Source organism: Silene latifolia, chromosome X, assembly GCF_048544455.1.
Source record: "Silene latifolia isolate original U9 population chromosome X, ASM4854445v1, whole genome shotgun sequence".
In the NCBI taxonomy this organism is placed as follows: domain Eukaryota; kingdom Viridiplantae; phylum Streptophyta; class Magnoliopsida; order Caryophyllales; family Caryophyllaceae; genus Silene; species Silene latifolia.
Genome location: NC_133537.1, coordinates 296,870,682 through 296,885,550, shown reverse-complemented (window position 1 = coordinate 296,885,550; position 14,869 = coordinate 296,870,682). Strand labels below are relative to the sequence as shown.

Genomic DNA, 14,869 nt, shown 5'->3' with positions numbered 1-14,869 from the left:
AAACGGGCTTAAAGGTCGGGTTGTTATTTTAGCTAAATGAAATGCACGTTTTGTAATGTAAACTTTAAGTTTAGCCCAAAGAAGTGACATGGGACTCAAAATGAGATATACCCATGACATATTATGACATCCTAACCTTAGGTAGACAAGCACATTGCTTTTGACTCGGGATTTGACGGTTTTAGGAAATGAAGACGGTTTTTGACCCGGACTCCAAATGTACTCTAATTACTGCCAAAACGATCGTAATGACACCTAGATGATGACAAAGGGATTGACACAAGTGTTTGAGCTATCACTTGACGATAAACTTACGAACTGCCATAAATCGTTCCGTGTACCAAACCTGCGGCCCAATCATCACCGGGTGTTTGGCGGGAGGTGCACAAATGAGGTATCTACAATACTCGACCGAGTAAGGGATACTCGGACGAGTATTCTCAATACTCAACCGAGTATCCGGTCTGACGGGAATTATTTCCGCGGTTTAATTAAAGATGATTAGAGATATAAATTACGATTAATAGTTTCACTTTTCACTTTTACCAAAACCTAAAACATTTCTACCAACTCTAATAATCTCTAATCTCTCCTAAGATCGTTGATTGTTCGTGAGTCCTTGTTCATTTCTCTCTTGCGTCGATTGCGTCGGTAAGTCACTAGTCTTATACCTTTTGTCAGTCTTGTCTTTTAGGGTTTTACCTTATTATTGGAAATTGGGGAAAGGGATGTTTTGCATGTTGTGATTGGATTATTGTGATTGTTGTTAGGTGGAGAATTTGTAGAAAACCAATTCTAGCTTCCATTGTTGACTCGTAATCGGATTTGTGCTAAGGTAGGGTTTCCCTACTCAGTTGATTGCATAATTGATTTAAGATGTGATGTTGTGATTTAATTGATATAATAAGTATTGTTGCTGATTGTATTCTGGAGTATTGGAGTTATGATGGATTGACTATGATTGTGAGGTGCGTCCTAGGCAGAGTGGAGTCACTTGCGGGAGTGGCTTGACGCCCTTGATTTGCCCCTTGTGGAACCCGCCACAAGAGGGGATGTTCACATTATGGAACATGGGTTATTGCTCGATGCGACGAGCGGGGCTTAGGTGGGTAAGACTGCGATCCCTCATTGGCCGTGTGGATTATCTGTTGCGGCAGTGATCTGGCAGGACTGCACACTTAAGTGTGTAGTCAGTTATGAGACATGATTGGGAATGGAGTATGGTTGTGGAATAGTTGTTATCGATATTGTTGTATTTTGCTTGTCTTAGTTATGTAATGAACTGACCCCGTTGTTGTTTTATAAATATGTGGTTATCTATTCGGGGATGGTGAGCAGAAATTGATAGGTGATGGTTGTCTTTAGCTACGGGGACGAGATGGGGTGTCATCACTTCGAGTCTAGCTTCCGTTGTTACGAGTTTAGCTGTTTTGGTTTCAGTTGTATTGAGATTCATATACACTTTCTTTTGGATTTGTTTTGAGACAATGTAATCGTTTTAACTTTATACTTTAATAAATGTTTTGGAATGGTTACTTTTGATATACTAGCCTCGGGCAACCGAGATAGTAACAGCTTCTCAGGCTAGGGTGGTCCTTGGCAAGACACCTTGGTATGTGGGGGTGTTACAAAGACAGCAAAATATGATGCCTCTTGTAGTGAAACTAGAGATATCCTCAGAGTGTTAATGTGTGATTTGTCTGAATTTCACTTCGGATTGTTGGATTGAAATCCCGACCCAAACAAAATACGGATGGATGTTTGTAATCCTTATCAAGTCCTACGGTTTCCGGAGTTTGAATTTGCAGCATAGTGTAGAACATTGGCTCGCTCTTGATCTTGTAAACCTAGTCATCAATGTGCCAGTGCCTTTTTTATTGGCTCCTTCAGTTTCCGTTTCTATTTTTGTTTTTCTCTACGGCATAAAATGTTTCTACGGCCTTTTGTGACAGTATAATTATACATTTTGTAACTTTCGAGCAGATCAAGCTTGATGCATATGACTAAAAAACTGGCTATTAAAGTTCATGGACCAAAGTGAAGAGCAGATCAAGTTTGGCATGCGAGAGTTCGTCTTTTTATTGCTTATTAATCCATTTACTGAATTTACACTATAGTCTCCACCTTTTCTTTTGGCATGTGTTTAGAATACTTTCCCAGCTGGAAGATAACGTACCACCATGTGAATCTCAAATGGATACTGGAACATCAAATTGGCAGTCATGATGGAAAAAGAGCAACAATACTACCAAAGATGTGTTGGAGTGTCCCCGACAATAATGCGATCACAATTGTCGATCATGATGATCACATGTTTAAATCTCATTTTTAATAATACATAAGGGATGATTCATTTTATAGTCAACTGATCAACATTAATCAGTAACGATTGGCTTGCTAGAGTTTGACGTTACTGTCGTGGGACGGTGGTGGTCAGTTGATCCCTTAAAGTCACACCTAAAGGATGATGCCCTAATCTGTAAAGTTGATTAATTGTATGACGATACAAGTTAATCAATTCCTTAAAATTGAACAATTCAATTTGTGAGAGAGAGAATATTTATATCTTATTATAATGGGATTAAATAAGATTTATTTTAGTAATTGAAATATTTTATTACTAAAATTATTTATTGTTTGTGAAACAATAGAGATGAGAATGAATGGTTATTTATAATTACAAGATGTTGTGCATTATAATTAAATGACCCATTTTATTTATATGATCAAGTATCACTAGTCAATTTGTTGTATGTAATTTAATTAATTTATAAAATGATATTTATATGATAAATATGCATTACATTAATTAATAGCATGTATCATACTACATGTGACATATTGTGTGACAAGTGACAAACTGACAAAATAAAATGGTAGTCCATTTTATATATATGGACCGAAATGAAGGTAGTAGTAGTGGATTGTGGTTGATTTATTTTATGAGATAAAATACTTGTAATCATACCTAGTCTTACTAGCTAGCATACCTACACATTTAGATAAGAACAAAAGAAAAAAGGGAAGGACCATATATTGGTCCATATACTCCCCCAAAAACCGGTACACCCTCCCACTTACTAAGGGGACTTTTGTTTTTGTTCTCTAATTTATTCTCTTTATGCATGTTCAAGAAATTCACATGCATCTTTCTCTCTACACCTTCATCTTTCTCTAAAACTTGAGAAATCTTGATTCAAAATTATTCAATCACATTACTAATTTTATTAGTGTAATATATGAGTATTAGTAATCAATTTTAAGGTAAACTACTAAACAAATATCTAGCACATATTATTTAGTAGAGATAAGGGATAATCTTGGGTGCAATCAAGAGGAGTGGCTTCTATACTTGAAGTCTTTGGAGGATCATCCTAACATATGGAAAGCTCAAGAACAAGTGAGGTAGGAGACTTTACTTGTGAGCAAATATCCGAAATATCAAATGTAAGGAACCGTTTTTCTCCTTACTCTTGTATTTGTTTTGCATGCATAAGATCTTTAAGTTTTTATGAATAAAACTTTAAAACAAAATATGTGATATTTAAAATATGTTTTTTAACAAGTGGTATCAGAGCTTTATGGTTGTTGCATGCAAGATCGGGATCGTTTTTCCGAGATAATACGATTAACGAATAAAACTTGAAATTTGTATTTTATGTTGATAAATCACGAAATAATTTTGCATGTTAAAAGTTTCTGGTCCTAAATGGATTTTAGGTCATATGGGATGATTTATGGATTTTATTGCTCATTATATATATTATTGGCATTAAAATGTGATTTTTATGAGAAAAATGTCATTTTTGGACGAAAAATAGCTAAACTTCGAATTTTTCAGTGGTTTTTGGATATGTTTTCACATATATTATCTATTTATGGCCTGTAAATTGTCATGTTAAAATAAGTTGTTTTGCTCGAAATATGAATTTTATAAGTTAAAATCGTATTTAAATGGGTAAATAGGTTAGTATGAGTTATATTTCGAATCTGGTCATGAAAATTTAGTATGTTGTCACATGCAATTTTATAAGATGTGTGTAAAATATTTGGCTATAGTGAAGTCTTTTTGCATGATGTATGAATTTTTGATGAAAAATCACATAAATAGTGACTATAATTAGTTATAATGCTAAAACATACTTCATGACTAAATAAAAACGTCACATGTTGCATTTTATCATATATTCTAGATCTAAAAGTGAAAAGTTGATGAAAATAAATTTTCTCATATTTTAATGGTCATATTTGTTAAAACCGATAAACCGCAACATTGATTTTCTCGATAAATTTTCAAAAATTTTAACCTAAGTTTTGAACATTATGAGTGTCATGGTATTTTTCCAGGATGTTCATGCATTTAAATTTCAAATTTTGAAATTATTTGAAATTTTTATAATTTAATTTGAAATTTATAGCATAAAATTGTATTTTTGGGTCCATTATGAACAATATTAAGAAATCAAGTTTAATTATTGTCAAAATGTTAGTGGAGACTAAGTTTTGAGTCCTAAGATGGTTAGGTAATTAACTTGTACATAAATATGAATTTATGTAAATATTGTGATTTTAACAAGTTAAATCACGCAAATCCATAAAAACCGATAAAATATATGATATTGGCTCTTTAAGGCGATTTAGCATAGAATTTGGCATGTTCATACATATTATAATGCTGCATTTTATTTATGATTGTCATATTTTAATTTTATGTAATTTTTGAATTATGTATTTTTACTTAGTATGGCCTTAGTTTTTTAATTGGTATTACCCGAAATGTATGGGAATATCGATTCGGTTGTAATTATTGTGATCTCGTATCACCGTTTTGTAACTTAATAGATTTATTTTTATTTTTATTACAAATGTATAATAGGAAATTATGTAATTCGTTTTGTAATTTAATTATTCCGGAGTTCCTTGAAGACGGTGCCATTCGAGAAGGCGGTCCTTCAAAGAAAGTGTTACCTCGAGATGCGTGCCAAGACCGAAGTTCAAGGGACCAATGGAGTTGGTTTCCGAATTTGTAATAGTTTATTAGATTTACTATTTTAGGAAGGCCATACTGAGATTTTATTTTTATGCTTTGCATTTTATTTATATGTTGCATGCAACGCTAAATCGCCATAACTAAACATGCATTTTAAATCGAGTTTATCGAACGTGTCAATTACAATTATCGTAGTTCACCGCTTTAGTTCACTTAAAACGTGATAGATAATAAATTGACATGACCTCTCGCTAAAATAAACAATTGAGACTTAGCCTTACCAAAAAGTAGAAACCATGAAAACCTATTTCGTGAGGGAGTGCGCTCGGCCAAACCGGGGTACAAACCTTGTTACGTAGGGGAAGTGGGTGATAAATGTCTATCCACCGAATTCATGTTGATGAGGGTTGTATCGCCAAAGCGTGCCCAAGTTAATGTGAATTTGGATCATGGACACATTTATTCGAAATTTGGGTTGAACTTAACAAAAGTATTCTCGACCATAGCCGGATGTGTTGTGGGCTAAAGATAAATATTAATGTAATTTTATCGACCAAGAGTTCTAAAAGTAGAATCGATTAAAGAGTTAATCCACCGAGTTATATTGATAAGGGTTGTATCGCCAAAGCGTGCCCAAGTTAATATGAATTTGGATCTTGGAATCATTTATCATAGTTGGGTAGAGGTCACTATATAAATGTTTTACTTGTTTGCAAGTATTATTGTAACGATAAAAGTTAGTTTTCATCATTCTGTTGTCGCATCGTTCGCATCGTTCTATTTCTTCACCACAATTTATATACGATATCATTTCGTTTCAAATCTCCATTAAAACATCGTAACTAAAGACAAAAATTTGAATTTTCTTCTAAAACCTCGTGTTATCCATTGGAAGGATCTCTTGTGAAGAGTATAGATGAAAGTTATTCATGATCAAAAGGGTTTTTTTGATTCTTGACTAACATATCTACTTACAATGAATTGTTTCTCACATGCTTAATTGAGTTAAGTACCTTGAAACGCTAAATTATTTTGGTAACTAGATTTGTTGAAAATCAAAATTGACCAAAATACCGTAACCACTTCAATGAAAGTTTTAAGACTAAACGAATGAATTGAAGAGTAGTCTTCATAAAGTTCATTTTTGATTCTCTAAGCAAAGACTCATTGAAATGAGTGGGAGCATTCTCTTAACCATTAAGAAAAGGACGAGGTTCAAAGAAGTAAAATTAAAATGGAATTGATACAAGGTAATGTTAAAAGTAAAGTTATTGAGAATAACGATACTAAACCTATCAATCCCGACCGATAAAGTTTCCATTGTCTTAAATGTTGGACGCTAGAAAGGAAACTACCCCAAATTATTGAAGAATCGGCAAGTTAGTTGTGGGACATCTAATTGGACCTTCTTCTTTAAATGTTTATTTGATTAACATAAATCTTGCTAGTACTATTTCGTCAATATTAGAAACCAGTGGACGTTTTCATCATTGTATTTGATACATAAGATGATTATAATATGACGACTAGCATCAAATAATGTCGAGAGATAGAGTCATTATGTAATCAATCTAGTTTTGGGTTTATAGTTGTACCTTAATTATGACTATTAAGTGCATAAACTCTGAATAAGAATATAATCTTGTTAAGATACAAGAGAGGTTTCACTTTTGTGACCCTATACACCACGATTTGATGTATGGCTAGCCCATTATCAAGGTGAATATATTCTAAACCAAACTAGAATGATACATCATGGAGATGATGCAAGACTCAAATTGATAACCCAAGATTAAACCTTAAATTCTGGAATGATGAACGCAACGAGTTATCGAGTACTCTTGGAACCATTAGATTGTTAATCTTATGGTATATGCGTATCTTGTATTCAAAGCAAGATGTCTCGTGCTTTTTGGTTGAAAAGGAGATCGAGATTGTAAATCATTGATCCAAAATAGGTTGATCATTTTCTTTTACCAACGATTTAAGTTGACACTAATGTGTTCACTTAATAAGGTAAATAGAGAAATCTTTGAACAAGTTTAAAGAATTCCAAGAATCACGATTTAGTCGTGATGGGATTATCAAAGTGAAGACTTTGATATAAGCCAAAGGAAATGTGATATAGTATCACAAGTTAATCTCTCTTAACACGCATTATGGAATAATGTGTGGTTGGATAAAGAAATCAAACCCTATTCGATATGTTTGGACTTTAATCAAGTTACTTTGAGTTACTTGATCCTTTTGGGGATTTTCTCATTTTGTCTAAATTATTTTTCCACTAAATCTAAAACAATTCATATGAGATATGAAATGGTAGGGTACCATGCTTGTAAGTTTTCACAAGAAACAAATGCTCATTTTTCCTTACAATAATCACGAGTACAACGGGTTTGTGGCTCGTGAAGCTGTCTTTCTAGAATACAAGTTTATTTCTAGAAGACAGAGTGAGAGAAAATATTCAAGAGCCACAAAAGAATTGTGTCAAAAAAAAATTGTATGTCACAAGAAACTGGTCTTTCTTGGCTACATGAGACGTTCTGTATAAAACGTTGTTTCTTCGAAACCTAGGAGGTTAAATTCATCACTTGTTGAAAATAATGAATTCATGTTACTCTTAAGAAAGTAAAGAGCTTGCAACTTACAAAGAAATTGTTTGATTCAAGTTACTTCTGGAAAGTAATGATCATATGACTTAAATAAGAGTGTTTAAGTCACAACTCAATACAAGGCTTGGAGCCATGAAAATCCGAAATAAATTCCAAGTGGAATTGTTGGATATCAAAGAGAGATATCAAAGCTTGATTAGTTGCAAAGTGTTTTGCACTATTCAGATCTTCTTAGGGATTGTATTTCATTATGATGATATATAGCGAGTGAATCTAAAACCCACTTCTTCAATTAGAAGGAATGTATTCAATACATGTCATGAGTTTTGTAGATTCTTGCAATCCTAAAATAATGTGCAACTTAAGAGATTGTCTTAAGTAGGACATCAATGAGTTGGAATCAACATTTTGATCATGTGATAAAACTTTTCTCAATAGGTTGAGAAGTTATGTTTATACATGAAGTTTAGTGGGAGTTACGGAAATTTTAAATTAGTCTTATATGTGGATGACATATTGATCATTGAAAATGATTTAAGACTTTTGGAGTAATATAATACATCTTTAATATCCGGTTTTATGGAGATAAATCCACATGATATTAGCGTCAAATAAGAAGTCTTATGTTGATAAGATTCATGACTAATTCAATCGACTTGAACATATTTGACTGATTCCATTTGCTTCCGCTGCCGGATCAATTAAATAAGTAATGATGTATAACACTTCATATACTTTGAGTATGATGAATTGTTTCAAATCGAATTAAAGTAATAGTTACCTAGTAGCCATATAGATTATCCTTAAGTGCTTGAGGAAGCATTAAGGATGTAAAGTTAAGTGTTTTTGATGCAATTCACAAATTTGTGTAAGGGATTACACTAATAACTGTTGAGATTGCATAAGGTTTCAGACAAAAACCATATTCAAAACACATAAAGATGGTTAAGAAACCATTATGGCTATGTTATTTAAGAAATGGATTTGTTAGAATCGTTCTAGGCAATAAAGAACAATGAGAGATGCTTACAACGGAAATTGAGTACACTTGCAATCATGAGATGTGCAAGAGAATGGATCCGCACACTGTGAAAACAGTGGGAGCTATTCTAAGGCTATAGAGCTTATGTCTAGATTGGATCTAGACACGTACTCAGAAAGTTTTTGTAATGCAAATGTATACATTACAAAGGAAAACGAGTATGTAGTAAGGTTGAGTAAGGTACAAGAAGTTGATAAAACCTACTAACCAAAGCCTTCTCATAGGCTTAACATGATGAGTCATGTCATTTCAATTGGATTCAGATGAACAACTACATACATAATCAAATTGGATTATAAGAATATGAAGTAGTAATCAGGTATTGACTATTCATATGTGATAATCACATTTGTCTTTCGAGTTTTTATAAAACTCTTTTTTATACTTTGTTACATCCAAACGGGTTGTGGAGACAATATTGAACCCCGTTAAAGTGAACCCGGATTAACATGGTATTTGCCCATGGTCACTTGTATGAGGTGACGTCTCGAAGTGACTAGAGTGTGATGCGATTGATGGCAAGTTCAAGTGCCATAGAGTCATGTGAGATGACTAGTCGATCACATAGGCAGACTGTTAGGAACACTATGTCGGGCAGTGACCGCTTATAGAGTTCTGGAAAATTTATAAAGCCTGGTCGTGGCGAGAGCTACTATAGTATTCTAATGAGTCAATTCTTTTGACTAAAGACTGTTCGCCTAAGGTGGCACGGTTTCAGATTAACTTTGATTTATGTTACTACGACCTTCGTAAATGGGGTCAAATTGGCATATTTTGGGTTATGATAGTTGTGGCTAGTCGAAGGGAATAGTGCGATACGAATTGTCCACCCCCTTGTCAGGGTTAAAACAATATCTCAGGGCCACTCGAGGAGTAATGAACTGGAAATGCGTGGCCACGCTCGGAAGGTATCTATGGTAGATAATTCCGGTCAAATCAGTTATTCTCCAGATCGAGGAAACCACTCTCGATATGATCACTTGCAAGTACGACCCGAAAGACACCTTGCATTGAGTGGGAGATAGTAATAGGACAAGAGAATTGGTGACGCACACTTGTCGAGGACAAGTGGGAGATTGTTGGAGTGTCCCCGACAATAATGCGATCACAATTGTCGATCATGATGATCACATGTTTAAATCTCATTTTTAAGAATACGTAAGGGATGATTCATTTTATAGTCAACTGATCAACATTAATCGATAACGATTGGCTTGCTAGAGTTTGACGTTATTGTCGTGGGACGGTGGTGGTCATTTGATCCCTTAAGGTCACACCTAAAGGATGATGTCCTAATCTGTAAAGTTGATTAATTGTATGACGATACAAGTTAATCAATTACTTAAAATTGAACAATTCAATTTGTGAGAGAGAGAATATTTATATCTTATTATACTGGGATTAACTAAGATTTATTTTAGTAATTGAAATATTTTATTACTAAAATTATTTATTGTTTGTGAAACAATAGAGATGAGAATGAATGGTTATTTATAATTACAAGATGTTGTGAATTATAATTAAATGACCATTTTATTTATGTGATCAAGTATCACTAGTCAATTTGTTGTATGTAATTTAATTGATTTATAAAATGATATTTATGTGATAAATATGCATTAAATTAATTAATAACATGTATCATACTACATGTGACATATTGTGTGACAAGTGACAACTTGACAAAATAAAATGGTAGTCCATTTTATATATATGGACCGAAATGAAGGTAGTAGTAGTGGATTGTGGTTGATTTATTTTATGAGATAAAATACTTGTAATCATACATAGTCTTACTAGCTAGCATACCTACACATTTAGATAAGAATAAAAGGAAAAAGGGAAGGACCATATATTGGTCCATATACTCCCCAAAAACCGGTACACCCTCCCACTTACTAAGGGGACTTTTGTTTTTGTTCTCTAATTTATTCTCTTTATGCATGTTCAAGAAATTCACATGCATCTTTCTCTCTACTCCTTCATCTTTCTCTAAAACTTGAGAAATCTTGATTCAAAATTGTTCAATCACATTACTAATTTTATTAGTGTAATATATGAGTATTAGTAATCAATTTTAAGGTAAACTACTAAACAAATATCTAGCACAGTAGAGATAAGGGATAATCTTGGGTGCAATCAAGAGGAGTGACTTCTATACTTGAAGTCTTTGGAGGATCATCCTAACATATGGAAAGCTCAAGAACAAGTGAGGTAGGAGACTTCACTTGTGCCCAAATATCCGAAATATCAAATGTAAGGAACCGTTTTTCTCCTTACTCTTGTATTTGTTTTGCATGCATAAGATCTTTAAGTTTTTATGACTAAAACTTTAAACCAAAATATGTGATATTTAAAATATGTTTTTTAACAAGATGCTCCAACTATAAGGTAGTGTATGTGATCTACTACTGTGTTTCATGTCTTTTAATAAGAGCATTGGAGAGGTGATGCATACATGACACTAAATATCGGTTGTTGCAGCTTAATCTCTATTGTTGCACCATAAAACATTTAAAACTGACAGCCCGACATTTATCCAACACATTCTAAAGAATATTTGTTTTTTTATTGATAGGAACATGTATTAGACCATGGCCAACCACCGATATATTCATAGCTATTATGGTGAGAAGTTGAAGACCAAAGATTTCGGTATTTTTTTTTCCATTTCTAATAGAGCAAACAAGCAGCAAAGCAAACTCACCCCTTCAAACTCCCCGCTGTCGTTGTAGTAGAGACCTATCACTTTTTGTTTTTAATCTTGAAAAAGAAGTAGTGATCTCTGATGCCCTGCCACTTTCGTTTGCAGTTGAGATCTAGACTCTATATGAGCAGCAGAGCTTATGCTTATGAGTTATAACTGTAAAAGCTCTCCTACAAATCTTTTCAAACTTAAGTAGAAACTTCATGTCATTGGTATTGATTGTTATAGTGGGAGAAATTTGTTATACATTTGTGTAGCACTCGATCGATATGACGCGTTTTTTAAAGGAGCAAGCACTGCATTTTGTCTTGCACTGCATTTGGAGTTCATACGCAAACTCTTTATTATTTGGGAATCTTAAATTTAGGAGCGCTCAAAAGCTCATTCCTTTTCTAATATCGCATTGAATTATACTTAAGATAATTGTTGTTTAAGAAAATATTATACAATAATCCTTTCCATATGATATTCAAGCATTATAGTTTGAAAAAGACGAAAATGGGCCTTGAAGTTCCGCGCACATCGCGCACGGAGGAACAACTAGTATAAATCAAATATGCTTTCAAACTGAAAAGAACATAACACTATTTATATTTTTTTTTTCTAATTTTTAAATAGTAAACCCGTGCATTTTTTGCACGGGTATAATACTAGTATAGTTGTAAAGTCATAATGGTAATATATTTACCCTTGTGACTCCCTTTACAATCAAAGGAAAAATATAGTTGAAATATAGTACTCCATTTGCTGTTGTGTCCATCTCGAGAATCGAGACTCAGACTTTCATTCAACCTCTAAGGCTCAACTCTCAAGCGACTGGTTTGACTGATCGACCCCCCTTAATTACACCAAGTAACTGAAAACTAGCAAGGTCAATAAAAACGTGTTTCTGAAGGGCAGCGAATAAGTACCGAGTCGAGCTTAGGTATCCTTTTGCACGGAGTGCCAAAGATCGCATATTTTAGAATATAGAACATAATATAAATGAAATTTAAGAACGAGTTATGGGTAAGACAAGGATCCGAACTATCTTTTTTTCCGGTTAAAGACCTATACTATTAATGTTTCCAGTTAAGGACCTCATCTCCCCAATCCATTAACTCTCCGTTGAGTCCTCAGGGGCTACCCATATTCAGACTTTTTTTAGGCAGAAAATGTTTATTAATTTGTGCAAATGAATTAGAATATTAAATTAAAAAAATGAATAAATATGAGAGAAAACGAGGAATTAGAGTCAAATTTTCTTTCTTTCTCTTCTACGCCAATTTTGTTAATTGTTATGCTGTCATAGTGCCATATCTAGTTTTCTACTTCCCCTTCTTCTCTTCTCTCTAGCCCACTCAATCACCCATGGCCTCTTCAATTCTCCATGTTGTCTAATTTTTTTTCTTGCCGATTTCTTGTCTTCAATTTTTTTTCAATTACTTACTAAAATCACTCTATATAACTATGTGCTTTTTCACATATGAACTTTACTCTTTCACATACAATTTTTACGATTTTACCATTGTCATTTTTTCTAACCCAATACAACTCAGACACAAACCGATCAAAAACTCACCCGCTCACGTCCTCCCTCCACAGCTCCGCCCTACCCCACCCACCAGCCTCCCTCTCTTGCTCAGGCCAACCTGACCGCCAGGGCACCAGGCCACCACGCACTTTGGAGCCGTTGATTATTTGTATAAATGCATCCCTTTATGATCTAGTAATTGAGATGTCTTTTGACAATGAAAGGCAAATACTATATGCTAGAACTGAACTATGAAGATTCATGTATTCGTATTGGACAAAAATTTCATCAATCATAAGCCTCGTATGTTATCAAAAGTAGGGGAAGAGTTGGTGGTCCATAAAAGCAATTTGTAGTTTTTATATCACCTGTATCTTCATTAGAATCAATTTTACTTCAATTTCTTGTTGTTTCATCTGATGATGGAAGAATTTATTTCACTATTGGCGATGTGGGTATTAACGATCGTCATCTCTTTATCACCACCACCGCACCACCACACACAGATTCTCTATTTCACGCACAACCACCCAGCCACCACGCATCATCATCCCACCACCATGCAGCCTCTTCTCGATCTGCGACGGTCGCACCAGCCACCACTCCCAATAACAATTATCTTATAAACCCTATTTTCAATATTATAGCTAACAAACAAATTCTTTTTAATAATCGACAGAAAAAATTGCAGTAAATAACATTAACAATTAACATTAACAATTGTTAACAAAATAAATTAAATTAGAGAATTAATCTATCGTTGAAATTTGAACGATTAGATTAATGGGAAAAATAAGAGTTAATTTGATTAGAGTTGAGATTAGAAGGGTATTAGAGGGAAAATTTATGACAAAGTGTATATGAAAGAGTAAAGTTCGTATGTGAAAAAGTTTGTGTGGCGAGCTTGTTCGAACATTGTTGCTGTAAGAGGAAATTTGCACCACCGACACATAATAGATAATGGAAAATGTCAGGAGTGTGATGCATTTGAAGATTGTATTCATGCAATTTTTGAATGCCCACGGGCTAAAATTATTTGGGACCAATCTGAGTTTAAGGAAATTGTGCTAATGGCTCCTGCTACATCGTGTGCCGAGAGGGTTAGTTGGGTTATTCACAGGCTTGACCAACATTCGGGTGCTATCTTTCTAGCATTGGCTTGGGCAATATGGACTCTTCGTAACAAGCGACTATTTGAAGATGGACTTCCGTCTCCACCACAAATCTTACATGGATTTTCTAGAATGGTAACGAACTATAGAGAATATGCTAAATGTGTATATGTTAGACCCCTGATTTCGACGCCCTCGTCCTCAAATCACTGGTGCCCTCCTCCAACAAATTGGGTGAAGGTAAATACAGATGCAGCTGTGTTCGAAAATGGCGAAATTGGTCTCGAGATGGTAGGAAGAAATGAGCATGGTAGCATCGTCGCGGTGTCATGTATGCGCATCACCGCCAATTGGGCTCCGAAAATGGCAGAGGCAGCAGCTGCACGCTTTGGCCTGAATGTAGCAGGAAGAATGGGTATGCATCAAGTCTTACTGGAAAGTGATGCTCAAGAACTTATCACTGCGTTGCGGAATCGAAGACCATCTAGATGTTCGTGGGGTTTAATTACTGAAGATGTCATATACAAACTTGATAGCTTTGAATTGTCTAATGTCTCTCACGTGAAGCAAGGAGGTAATACCGTCGCGCATTTAGCAGCAAGAATATGTTCTATGTCAGGGGAAGAGGTTATCTATGTAACGAAATTTCCGCAAACTTTGTTAGAGTTAGCGGCTTTTGATATGCAATAAAATAACCACATTCCTTTTCAAAAAAAAAAAAAAAAAAAAAAAAAAAAAAAAAAAAAGTAATTCCGTTAACCATGCTAATACAAATTTCCCATTTTAAAATTTAGAGTAATTGTTAATCCTTCAAGGATGCTTTCACATAGCCCCCAAATAGCTATTATAAGATCATAGCCAATTTAGCCTCCATCATTCCCGTCCATATAAAA

At 34.2% G+C, this 14,869-nt stretch overlaps 1 protein-coding gene across 1 annotated transcript; it reads left to right on the top strand.

The window, feature by feature from the left end:
• The first annotated feature begins 13,934 nt into the window (after positions 1 to 13,934).
• On the top strand, positions 13,935 to 14,666 carry LOC141620350 (uncharacterized). Its single transcript, XM_074437247.1, has one exon. The coding sequence runs from the start codon at positions 13,935 to 13,937 to the stop codon at positions 14,664 to 14,666; it is 732 nt and encodes a 243-aa protein (XP_074293348.1).
• Positions 14,667 to 14,869: the final 203 nt, after the last annotated feature.

Excerpts from the sequence above, each read along its gene's own strand:
- LOC141620350 (XM_074437247.1), top strand. The coding sequence starts at position 13,935 with ATGGCTCCTGCTACATCGTGTGCCGAGAGGGTTAGTTGGGTTATTCAC.